This window comes from Budorcas taxicolor, chromosome 7 (genome assembly GCF_023091745.1).
Source record: "Budorcas taxicolor isolate Tak-1 chromosome 7, Takin1.1, whole genome shotgun sequence".
Taxonomy (NCBI): Eukaryota; Metazoa; Chordata; class Mammalia; order Artiodactyla; family Bovidae; genus Budorcas; species Budorcas taxicolor.
This window is the reverse complement of record NC_068916.1, coordinates 79653216-79665706: the sequence shown is the minus strand read 5'-3', so window position 1 is coordinate 79665706 and position 12491 is coordinate 79653216. Positions and strand designations below refer to the sequence as shown.

The following is a 12491-nucleotide window of genomic DNA, read 5'->3' as shown; positions in this document are numbered from 1 at the left end:
CCTTGTCTTCTAACTGGTCTCCCTGCTTTCACCTCTGCTCCACACACCCTGTCAGCACAGCAGCCAGAATAAGCCCCTAGCATTCCTCTACTCATTACACTCCAGGGATTCCCTCGTTTCTCTCAATGAAGAAGTGAAAGTCCTGCTAATGGTCTGCAGGGACCCTTAACATGTGATCTCTCCTCTCCTGCTCTGCTTCAGCCTCTCTGCTATTTCTTAAACATGCTAGGTGCACACTCATCTTGGGGCCTTTATACTGGCAACCCCTCTACCTGGAATGTGCTGTCTTACTCTCCCCTTTTTCAAGTCTTGCTCAGATACTGCCTCCAATAAGGCTGACCTCAACCACCACATTTAACCCCTGCCCATTCCCACCTAACAATCCCTAGTCCCTTCCTCATGCATCCCCCACCACCAAAACTGTAACCACACTTTAACATGTGTCTCATATGGTTATTTATTGCATTCATTGTTTACTGTCTGTCTCCCTCACTGAGAGTGTGAGCTCCACCAGGACAGGGAGTTAAAAGTCTATTTCATTCACTGATGTCTCCCCAGGGCTGGCACAAAATAGGTGTTCAGTAAGGATTCATGGGGTGGATGAAAGAACAAACACTGAACATATGTGGCAAAAGCCACCCTGACTACTGTGTGTGACAGAGGAACTACCTGTACCTGCCTGAGAAGATGCTTCTGAAGGGGTTGAATAAGGTCTACCCAGCTCCTGCCCGAGGGCTGGTATGAGGGGCTTAATGCAACTTTGCTGCTAAACACACAGGCCTAGAAGACCCTCTAATGAGGGAGATTCTGGGATCCATGGTATATCCATCAGCCTTAGGTACAGACAAGGTATTGAATGACTTGGTAACTATACCTATTAATGATAGTCCATTTAAGACTGATTAACATCAGTAATCATACATGTATACAGGCTGAGTTGCTTCGGTCATGTCCGACTCTGTGTGATCTCACGTAGCCCACCAGGCTCCTCTGTCCATGGAATTCTCCTGGCAAGAGTATTGAAGTGGGTTGTCATGCCCTCCTCCAGGGGATCTTCCAACCCAAGGATTGAATGGGAGTCTCTTATGTCTCCTGCACTGGCAGATGGGTTCTTTACCACTAGCACCACCTGGGAAGCCCATTTAAGAGTGATTATCCTCAATAATCATAAGAGAGGTGCACATAAAAACCACAGTGAAATAGTACCTCATACTTCTCAGAATCACTGCCATCAAAACGACAAGAGACAGTGAGGATGTGGAGAAAAGGGAGTCCTTAAGCACTGTTGATGGGAATGTTAATTGGTGTAGCCATCATGGAAAACAGTATGCTGCTGCTGCTGCTGCTGCTAAGTCGCCTCAGTCGTGTCCGACCCTGTGCGACCCCAGAGATGGCAGCCCACCAGGCTCCGCCGTCCCTGGGATTCTCCAGGCAAGAACACTGGAGTGGGTTGCCATTTCCTTCTCCAATGCATGAAAGTGAAAAGTGAAAGAAGTCGCTTAGTCATGTCCGACTCTTTGCAACCCCATGGACTGCAGCCTACCAGGTTCCTCCATCCATGGGATTTTCCAGGGCAAGAGTACTGGAGTGGGGTGCCATTGTCTTCTCCAGAAAACAGTATGGAGGGTCCTCAAAAATTAAAAATACAACTGCTATATGATCTGGTAGTCCTACTCCTGGGTATTTATCCAAAGAAAACACTAATTTGAAAAGACATATGCACCCCTATGTTCATTGCAGCATTATATATAATAGCTAAGATATAGAACCCAAGTGTCCATGGACAGATGAATGGATGAAGACAATGTGGTATGTATGCATCTAGAGTGGAATATTACCCAGCTATAACGAAGAATGAAATCTTGCCATATGTGACAACGCAGATGGACCTTGAGGCTGTTCTCAGTGAAAGAAGTTAGCGAAAGACAAACACCATATGTTTTTACTTAAATGTGGACTCTAAAAAACAAAATAAATGAACAAATATATTAAAAAATAGAGTCACAGATACAGAGAACAAACAGGTGGTTGACAGTGGAGATGAGTGGGGGAATGAGCTACATAGATGAAGAGGATTAAGAGCTACAACTACCAGTTATAAATAGGTCACAGGGATGTAATGTACAACTCAGGGAATATGGTCGATAGCACTGTAATAACTTTGGTGCATAATCTATAAAAATACTGAGTCACTATGTTGTACACTTGAAGCTAATATAATATTGTAAGTCAACTATACATCAATAAAGAAGTCATTTAAGAATACAGGTTTGAAATTGCTTTAAAAATTGTGTCAGCAGCCCAGCAGAGAGAAGCCTGGCTTTAGTCCAGCAACAATCATATACTCACAGAGCACCTCTGTGCAAAGTACCAACAGATGATGAATGCAGTGCAGTGTGGATTTCTAAACTTGGTATTCCTGGTCACCCATCATGATCACCTGTCAAGACTGTTGTGCCATATCTAGGTATTATCTTACTGGTATTTTCTATCTAATTGAAAAATTGTTTTGCCTTGTCTACTTAAGGAAATCCATTTAAAAAAAGAAGAGACTTTCTGTCCCTACCATAAATAGGAAAGCAGACTCTCTGCAAACAGAAAATAACTGTAAAATTAAAACAAAGCAATGCAATTAAATTGGAGCATGATTTTGTTACCTGCTACCGGGGGAGTCTTAGACCTGCTCTCTCCGTTAAAAAGGGAGATTAGAAGTGTTAATGAGGTGTTAAATACACACCAGCATCAACTGGAGGCTTTCTCCTCTGCCGATTTGGGAGAATAAAAAGAGCATGGAAAGAAACTAACTTTCCCCATTTGTGTTGCCATGTTATTTAATACCTCATCTGTACAATGTATAAAATCATCACATCTTTCACCAGGGATATGAAGGGAATCCCACGAAAGGCAAGAGAAGAGGTCTTTGCCCTCAGCAGACTCTCTGCATCCTGACTTCTTCCCTGCAGGCATCTCTCCCTGGTCTCTAGGAGATGAGTTAACAACACCCTGCCTTGGGAACCAGACACTTCTTCATTTTCTTTTTTTGGCCACGTCATACTGCATGCGGGATCTTAGTTCCTTGGCCAGGGATTGAACATGTGCCCCCTACAGTGGGCGCACAGAGTCTTAACCATTGGACCACCAGGGAAGTCGCAAGAGACCAGACATTTTAATGGCCGCTCCGATGAACACTAACAGTTCATGTCACGTGTTTTCTTCTTTTAAAGTTTCTAACGTGGCTTGGTTTCTTCTGAAATGTTTATTCAAGTTGCTTGTCTCTTCCGTTTCGCAGAAGGCACTCGTGGCATCATACAGACACCTCTCCTCCTTTCAAAGTCATTGGTGTCCTCATTTAGCCTCCCTAAACAATCAGTCCTCGAGGTAGGAGCTGGCGATGTGGCCCCTCCTAATAGCTCATCACTCCCCTACCTTATGTTCTTCGCAGCAAGTGCCGCTGGAGCACGTGCTCTGTAATACACACTGTCAGCACAGCGGCTTAGGTGCTAAGTGCAGACAGCAGAGCGTAGAGTGAGGAGGAGGCTGGGCCTCCCTCCTCTCAGGGAAATCAACCTCCATGAAGTCCGACTTCAAACTTGCATGAACCTGGGGGTCTGTAAGCCCAGAGACCCCCCAAGGGAGAAAGGTGGGGAGCCCACCCAAGTCATCGTGGGTAACATTTCTGAGGTTTGCTTACCTCAGAATGGGGGGTTTCAGATTTGCCAGAGCAATGCCACTCAGGGCAGAGTTTGGGATCTGTTTCAAAGTAGAGCTGCAGACCCCTGGGAGCCCTAGGGAATTACATAAAGGGGATAACTTCACTCCTCACCTACAGACTTCCTGTCTCCGAGTCTAGAGCTTCTTATAAAGAACAAATGCACTCCTACCATCGATCAGGCTTTGTGCAGGCCTCAGCTCTTTACATATCATGACTCACTTGCTCCTAACAGGGGGTCTATGCTGCTCGCCTCTGTGCCAGTAGAGGAAACAGCCTCCACCAGCCTCAAGAGGTGTCTGCTACATTCAGAGAGCTGTATTTCCAAACAGGAAAGATTCTTTTGAGCACAAGAGAGGGAGAGAGAGAGAGAGAAATTCTATTCGTGGCGTTCCTGCTGACTACACGTTAATTACTTCTTAAATTGTGAGCGGCAAGTTCAACCACTCTGCTCATCTCCTAAGATCCAAATTAAGAGTCACAAAGATGGGTTTACAGATGAGCCAACACTTGGATAGCGGAGAATGATTTGATGTTCTCTCATGGGGTGCATCCTTCAGAGGTCATCTCGTCTGCAGCAGGCAGCAGGTGTGGGCTTGTGCCTGGTCCAGTGCTCTTCATCCAGGTCCTCTTCCTCTGCTTTGACTGCAGACATTAGTCCTAGGCGTGGGGCTTCTCTAATAGGACCTTTTATTTTAGACTCTTCCTAGTGTTTTCTGGATTCAATTTTGTTGGGCTTTGTTCAGCCTGGCTTTGATGCCCATTTATTGAGTCTCCATGAAGCACTGGAATGAGAACTGTCATCTTGCTATTCAAAAAACTCTGCTAATTTCTTTTTTCTATTTTTACTGGCGTATAGTTGATGTATTTATTTTAAATTATACTCCAGTAAAAACATTTGGAGTATATTATATGCCAATAAAATCATTTTAAAATACATGAAATTCTAAAATGATTTTTATTGGAGTATGGTTGCTTTACAATGTTGTGTTAGTTTCTGCTGTGCAGCAAAGTGAAGCAGCTATACGTATTCGTATATCCTCTCTTTTTTAGATTTCCTTCCCATTTAGGTCACCACCAGGCACTGACTATCTGCTAGTTTCTTTTTGTCTTTTCGGGAGAGCCAGGAGAGTAGCTGAGGGGGTCAGTGAGGCTGACTGTGCTTTGCAAATGATTTTGTTTGGGTCTTGGTAGCTGTAGGGTGTCTGTTTAGCCCATTCTGAGGACTTTCTGTTTGCTTCTGGCTGGTCCATCCCCAAGGTGTCCGGTGCCAAGAGGGCTCTGGGAAGTGCATTCTTGGGGGTGGAGGCCTTCTTCCATGCCTGAGATAGGCGTGGGCTGCCACCCCATGCCTATTGTTTTCTTCATCTGGAGACTCTTCCTCTCCCTTCCCCACTTCATAGTGGCCTCAGCTCAAACGCCCCTTCCTCTGTGAGCACCCCAAAGAAATGGGATCCTTTGTTCTCTAACTCTTAGCTGTTTCATTTATCTTCACGGCCCTTGTCATTATATACATAAGGGTGTGTGTGTTTTCCTGAGATGCCCTTTAGTTAGAAACTGCAGTGTGGTCAGTGGAAGGAGGAGAAGGTGGGACGATTTGAGAGAATAGCACTGAAACATATACGTTACCATATGTAAAATAGATAAGCAGTGCGAGGCTGATGTATGAAGCAGGGCACCCAAAGCTGGTGCTCTGTGACAACTTGGAAGGATAGGGTGGGGGGTGGTTCAGGATGGTGGGGACACATATATTCCAATTAATATGGCTAATTAATATTGACGTATGGCAAAAACCACCACAATGTTGTAAAGGAATTCTCCTCCAGTTAAAATGAATGAATGGAAAAAAAAAGAAACTGCGGTGAGCTGGGTGGACACAAACCCTGCTAAGCCCTGGGGAAGGGAGGACGCCTTGGCAGAGTAGCATGGCAGGGCCCCCCGATGATGCACAGTGGGGTGACTAGGAGGGAGCTAGCTTGGCTGTAACTCCTGTACTCCTGAGGTACCAGCTGCTTCAGTTGTAGGGGGATGCTGGGTTCAACTTCAAAGGCTCTGGAACCTGTCAGTGAGGCACAGCATGGCCAGAAGTTGGCCTTTAAGGTCATCTATTTTTGCAGCATGGGGCACTGAGGGCCACACTGTGCTCCAGGGAGCTGCTGCTTCCTTTCCTGTTCTGGGGATCGATGAGTGATCCCTGGTTACCTGAGGGTAGGGACCCTCTGGGCCTGATGCTTCCCTGGCCCATGGCTAAGAGCTATGAGTTCCCTGGAACTTGGCGGGGGGCGGGGCTTGGAATTGGGGTCCTCACTGTTATTCATCTACAATGCATGTTCAGGTGAGATGGCTCCATATTCTTTGCTGAATATTGGTCTTTTTTCTTCCATTCATCTATCCATCTATCTATCCAGATTTCCTTGTTTATCTCCCTGAAAAAAGGGGCTCTATCTTGCAGTCCACTGCATCTCTAGTACTTATATGTTAGATGAAAATATCTGTCAATAGGTAAATAGACAGACGGATGGATAAGGACCCTCATTTAACCAATTTCTCACTTAGCATGAAGAAGCAGATTATTTGCCTTCCTTGACCTGTTTATCCAGACCTCTCTCTCCAAGCTTCCTATGTCCTTTTGACCTTTTTTTCTTTTTTCTGTGATTGAGCTCTGAGTGGCTTGCAGGATTTTAGTTTCCCAATCAGGGATTGGACCCGTGGCCCCTGTAGTGGTAGCACAGAGTCTCAGCCACTGGACCACCAGAGAAGTCTCCTGTCCTTTTTGACTTGTGCGCATGTCTTTCTTCAGCCTTGAGCTCATTTCTACCACCAAGATCCCCTTCTTTCTTCAAGCCTGGTTTGAGGTGGGGCCCTTCTGGACTATGCCAAAATTTTCAAAACTGAAGTCATCTGCACATGCACTTCTTTGAGAGAAGTGTCTGCCTTGTTTCCATTGCATCCCCAGTAGGCATCACTGACTCGATGGACATGAGTCTGAGTAAGCTCCAGGAGTTGGTGATGGACAGGGAAGCCTGGCGTGCTGCAGTCCATGAGGTCACAAAGAGTCGGACATGACTGAGCGACTGAACTGAACTCCAGGATGAAGCATGCTGGTGTCTTAAAAGTGCTTGTTGAATGAATAACTGGACAAACACCTATATGGTAGCATAGACTTAATCCCGTTTTCCATTATCACTGCTTATTTGTATTTGTTTCTCAACAGCCTTGTCATAAGGTTAGGAGCTGGGTCATAGTCATCTCAGTACCCACGCTGTTTCATTGCTTCACTAGTAATGATGATGTTAATAACACAAGTAGACACCCTTTTGTGAACATCCTCTGTCTAAAGTGCCAGGCACTGAACTTTACATACATAAGTTCATTTCTTTCTTACGATCACTCTGTGAGATGATTTTGTTAGTGCCCTTTTGCAGAAAAGGATACTACAGCTCAGAGATACTGGACAACCAGCCCAAGGTCCTTTGACTTATAAATAAAAGAATCTGAACCAGGTATTTCTGAGATCAGGGTCTCATCCTTTCCTCCTTCATAAGGTTGCTATCTCTTTTGAGTTAGAGAGGGCTCTTATAAAAGTTGTTTCAATGGAATGGACTTGAAAATAGCCAGGACATCTTCAAGTAGAGCTGCCTGGATAGCTCAGTTGGTAGAGCATGGGACTTTTAATTCCAGGGAAGATGCCCTGGAGAAGGGAATGGCAACCTAGTCCAGTATTCTTGCCTGGAGAACTCCATGGACAGAGGAGCCTGGCAGGTTAGAGTTCATGGAGTCCAGAGAGTCAGACACGACTGAGCGACTAACGTTTTCACACTTTTCCTCAAACAGAGCTAAGGACTGCTCTGTACTGTGATTGCGTGAGTGCTCTCGATCCTGTACCTGCAGTGTACACAGCCCTCCAGGATTCTCCTAGCGTCAGACATAAGACCTTGTTTCAAAGTCCCTGATAGTCTACCTGGACAACCACCCCACGGGGAGCCACTGCCCAACTGAGGTGGCCAGGTCCTTACCTGTCACGTAGTTCTTCAAGTCCAGCTCATTGCTGAGAGGATTGTTGCTCTTGAACATGTACAGGTTAAAGGGGGCTGGCTCCTTGCCCACATTTTTCCACATGGTGTAGTCTGGAGAGGTCCATCGTCCTGCCAGCACGTCATAATCACGCTGCGTGAAGTGGACCAGCTTGGTGAGGGGATCGTAGAGTCCCCCGTGGAAGCCAATGACCATCTGGAAGTCAGGGTTGGAGTCGTAATAAATCTCCCCATAGGCGGTGTACTGCAGCTGCTTGATCATGAGACCATTGATGCTGAACACAGCCAGGGGCGTCCCCGTGTTATCCGAGGCAACGTAGTACTCCTCTCCACTGCTGCTCTCCATGGCAAAGAGGTGCCCCTGGAGGTCATAGTAGAGCGAGGTTATCTCTGAGTTGGAGTGATTGTAGACATGGGTGATGCGAGTCGGGTTGTGGAGGTCGGAGTAGAAATACTGCAGGTGGTGGCCCAGGTTGGTCTTGTAGGAAGCCCGCCGCCCCACACCATCATAGCGATATTGGACGCTCCAGCCACTGGCCTTGTTATAAGCCCTCGTTAGGAGGCCCTTGGAGTTGTACTCAAAGATGTCAGCCCCTCGCTGGCACAGATAGCCATCGTCATCAATTTTGTACTGCACGTCGCCAAGCCTGGTTATCCGATCCCGGAGGTCGTAGCGCAAGGGCATGAGGCGCACACTGTTCCCCGGGTTCAGCAAGTGGAGGTTCCCATTGAGGTCGTAGCTGTAGCGCCAGGTGGGGCGGTCATTGACGGCCACACTCTGGAGCTGCCCGTCCCCGTCATAGTCGTACGTGTACTTAGTGGTGTTGGCGTAGGGCCCCAGTTTCAGCTCCCTCTTGATCACCCTGCCCATGCTGTCATACTGCACCGTCATCCAGTACATGAGGGACCGGAACATCTCGTATTGGACTTCCTTGATCCGCCCGTGGGTGTCAAAGTGTTTGCTGAGGGTCATCACGGCCGTGGTGATGATCTGGTTGATGTCATAATAGATGACCCCGAACTTGCCAAAGTGCTCCACTTTGCCGGAAATCTCATCATAGCGGTAGAGGTCAACGGGAAGGGGAGTCTCACTTATGACGGGCTTGATGCTTGCGATCCGGAAGCTGTTGTCGTGATAGGTGTATTCAAACCTGGCGTTGACCATGCCTTCCTCGGAGAACCTGTAGATCTGCTTGTCCACGAGTGGGCCGATCTTTCGGTACCTGATGGTGCAGGAGAAGCCCCCACTTTGGAGGTTAACCATTTTTAAGACGCCGGTGGTCTCATCATACCCAAAAGTGATGGCAGTGCTGTCGTAGACAATCTCTGACAGCTTGGAGAGTTTCCCATACTTGTAGAATACCTGGCGTCCAGTGCCCAAAAAGGATGTCTTCAGGATGCGGCCATCATCACTGTAGTCAAAGATGACGGAAGCGTTGCTTTCAGGCGGGTTATAAGTGTTGCGGATGTAGCCGATGGAGGTGTGGGTGGACATGCTGTGCCGGGCGACGCTGGGCATGGTGACGGCATGGAGGCGCTCGGAGGAGTCGTACTCGAATATGTACTGACGCTGACTCTGGAGCAGGAGCACCATGGACTGGAGGAGGAAAGGGGAAGGGAACACGTGAGTTAGCCATTTAGGACCCAGTGCTCAAAGGGACGGAATTTATTCCATGTCCGTAAATGGCAATTCAAAAGCTGTGAAGGATGGGGAGATTCAGATCAGAGATGTGGGGTGAACTGATGTCATGGGGCATGCTACTCTATGGATCATGGCAGCTAGAGGAATGTTCCCCAAATTTTAATGTATGTGTAAAATACCCAGGGATCTGGTGTAACAGTGGGGAGGTGGCCTGTGAATCTGCTTTGGGAACATCCCAGGTGATGCTGGTGTTGCCTGGACCATAGTCTTGAGTTGTAAGGGGTTTGAAGGACTGAGATGAGAGGCACTAGGTTCACCTCCAGGCTCAATGACAAGACATCCTGAGACTGGTGAGAAATGACTGCTGCTGGCCTGGCAGGGGACAGGTATGATGCACATACTATGTTTGGGGGCACCCCCGACTAAGTCTCACCATAAAGCACATCCTTCATTTAGAAGCCACTGGAAAGATTAAGTAACCCGGAATCATTGATTCTTTGGGGGAAAAAATGACCTCCAACTTGAAGCCATGGGGAAATTCTTGCCTTCCCTGATAGACCATTCATTCTGGTATCTTCTGTCCTAATGAGAACAGTATTGAGAAGGGACCAAATAGACAAAAGCCCCTCTTACAGAGGAGGCAACAGCTCTGTCTGCAAGTGACCACTGCCATCAGGAAGCAAGAAGGGAAGAAATGGAAATGGGCTTGTGTAGAGGTGAGTCCAGGTAAGAGGCCCAGGCTGAGCAAACCCCTGTCTAATGATAGATGACCAAGGCAGTCTTTAAAAGTCTTGACCCCCCACTCCCAGAAGGGACCTCTTTTTTACTGCTGCTCCAACCTGACTTTTTCTGACACGGAAACCTGAGTCTGGCACTTTCAGACACAGGGAATTATGTAGCAAGAATCTGTTGACTGCTTCAGCTAACAAGCCAAGTAGGAGGGGGCTGCTTTGTGTGCTGGAGTTTTAGGCAGAGTTCCTACCCTGATGGCTTAATTCCAGGCATGGTAGAAATGAATCACTGCATTTCCAATTCATAAGGAATGATGAACTGTGCTGCTAGTGACATGATTCTGTCCACTTCAACAGCACTTTTCTGGGGGAATAAAATCAGACAGTCCATTCTTTTCGCCATTACCGAGTATCTAGCAGGTTTTTTCTTTTTTTTTTTTTTTTGGCTGTTGATGGTAGTAGTGCTGGGCTATGAATAACATTTTCCTTGGGATTTCCTCCCACCCAGAGGGTGGGAGTACATGGGAGCCCTGGTAGAGTCAAAGTAAAGATGTTAAAATGTCTTATGGCAAAGTGTATCAGGTCAGCTTAAAAAGAGCAGCGTGAATGGGAGAGACAGCCCCAGCTGAGCAAGGGCAGCATGTCCACCCACCTTGTCAAGGTAGGAATAGCTCCACACCTTCCCGTCGGCAAACATGCGGGACACGATCCGGCCCTGCTTGTCGATGTCCGTCCTCTCGCTCATGGCCCCACGCTGAAGGCCGGCCAAGCGCCCATTGAAGAAATAGGAGACGTTCACGGCCGCCAGCCCGCTGCTGGGGAGCCAGAGGAAGGGGCGGCCCACTTGGTCATAGATGATCCTCAGGGTGAACTTCCGGTGGTCATCATAGATCTTCTCTGTCCGAATGTTCCGGTCATAGTCAATGGACAAGAGATTTCTTCCATGGACCTGGGAAAACACAATACGCCTGCTTTGAAAGACATCACAGGGCATGTTAGCTCAGATTGCTATGGAGGATGTGGCTGGTGTGGCCAGGGCATGTGTGTGCCTTAGAGGAAGGAATACTCTTGAAGTTATTTAGGGAAGTCCTTCCTAAATGCCTTTATATCATAGTACACACAGGAAATGGTAATTTTTGTAGCATTCACTAGAATACAGAAACATGGCTGCTTATGGCTGGAAATGACTGATTGGGGCATGGCCACCATGAACAGTTATATAGGCTGTACACTGCACCGCTCAGGGGTGCCATCATGTAAATCACATAAATGGTGAAATTACATGGCCATCCACAATAGCCCTGGACCCCAGGGTTCTGACTGTCCTGCCTGGCCATCTTGGCAAGCAAGATAATTTGTATATTTATACACTTAAAACCCTTTTTGGGCAAGTCATCAACTAATGGGTAGCTAATGATCTTTGAGAGCAGGTGCCAAGATTTGTTCCCAAATCTTAAAAGGTACCCAGGAAGGTGAGGAGAAGCTCTTAGAAATCCATGTTTTACCATGATCTGAGAATACAAAGCCTTATTCCTACATGAAATCCTTTAATTCTCCCACCTAGAGAAAAATCTCGCCATTGCCAAGGATGCAAGACACCAGTGGGATAATAGCAACAGGGCTGGGGAATTCCAACAAAGGGAAGAACTGATTCACTTAGATTTGAAGGGAACAACCCAGATATAATTTAATATTTGTTTAGCAGTTGATCTTTTTAGAGAAGAGAGCCTCTCTCCGAAGGCAGAGCTGAGAGACTAGACTCTGGGTATGGGGACATGAGAGGGACTCTAGAGATTCAGCTAGCCTGGAGTGGATGCCTAGAATTGAAGGGAATGAGGCCAACTCAGCCCAGGCTCTTTCAACATAATTGACTGCAAATCTGCACCTCCCTGGGGTGACTGCTGAAGGCAAGAGAAGGTATAAACATGCAGAAGGAAAGGATGTGAAAGATGTCTGGTACCTCCCCACCTTTTAGTAATAATTCAATAGCACTTAACAGTAATAATGATGGTAATACTAACTTTGACACATGTTCAGAGCCAGTCTATATAGGCATTATCTTGGGCAATTTACATCCACTGTCGGAGCTGATGCTCACAAATGAGGAAAACAAGCCTCGAACAGAGGTTATACACTTGCCCAAGGTCATGCTGCAATGAAGTGGTAGGTTAGTCTGGGACTTAGGTCTTTAGACTTTGACCAGTTAACCAACCAGCTCTACTATTTCCCACACTGTTTATATTGGATATGCATTGAGTGTCCTGAGATGTGTCAAATGACTGTAAAGCACTGCCACAGCCCTTGAAGGGTTCCACATTGCAACTCTGGTGGGGGGACTAGGAATAATTCTAATATGACAGACACCTATTATACTG

The 12491-nt window shown here is 46.9% G+C and overlaps 1 protein-coding gene across 1 annotated transcript in view; it reads right to left on the bottom strand.

The window, feature by feature from the left end:
• TENM2 (teneurin transmembrane protein 2) overlaps positions 1-12491 on the bottom strand; it is a 1062966-nt gene that overhangs the window by 15013 nt on the left and 1035462 nt on the right. The window contains exons 26-27 of the mRNA XM_052642871.1: positions 10769-11065; positions 7726-9340 (exon numbers count right to left, since the gene is read on the bottom strand). Of these exons, the coding sequence (XP_052498831.1) occupies positions 7726-9340; positions 10769-11065 (1912 nt within the window). The remainder of the gene's footprint in view (positions 1-7725; positions 9341-10768; positions 11066-12491) is intronic.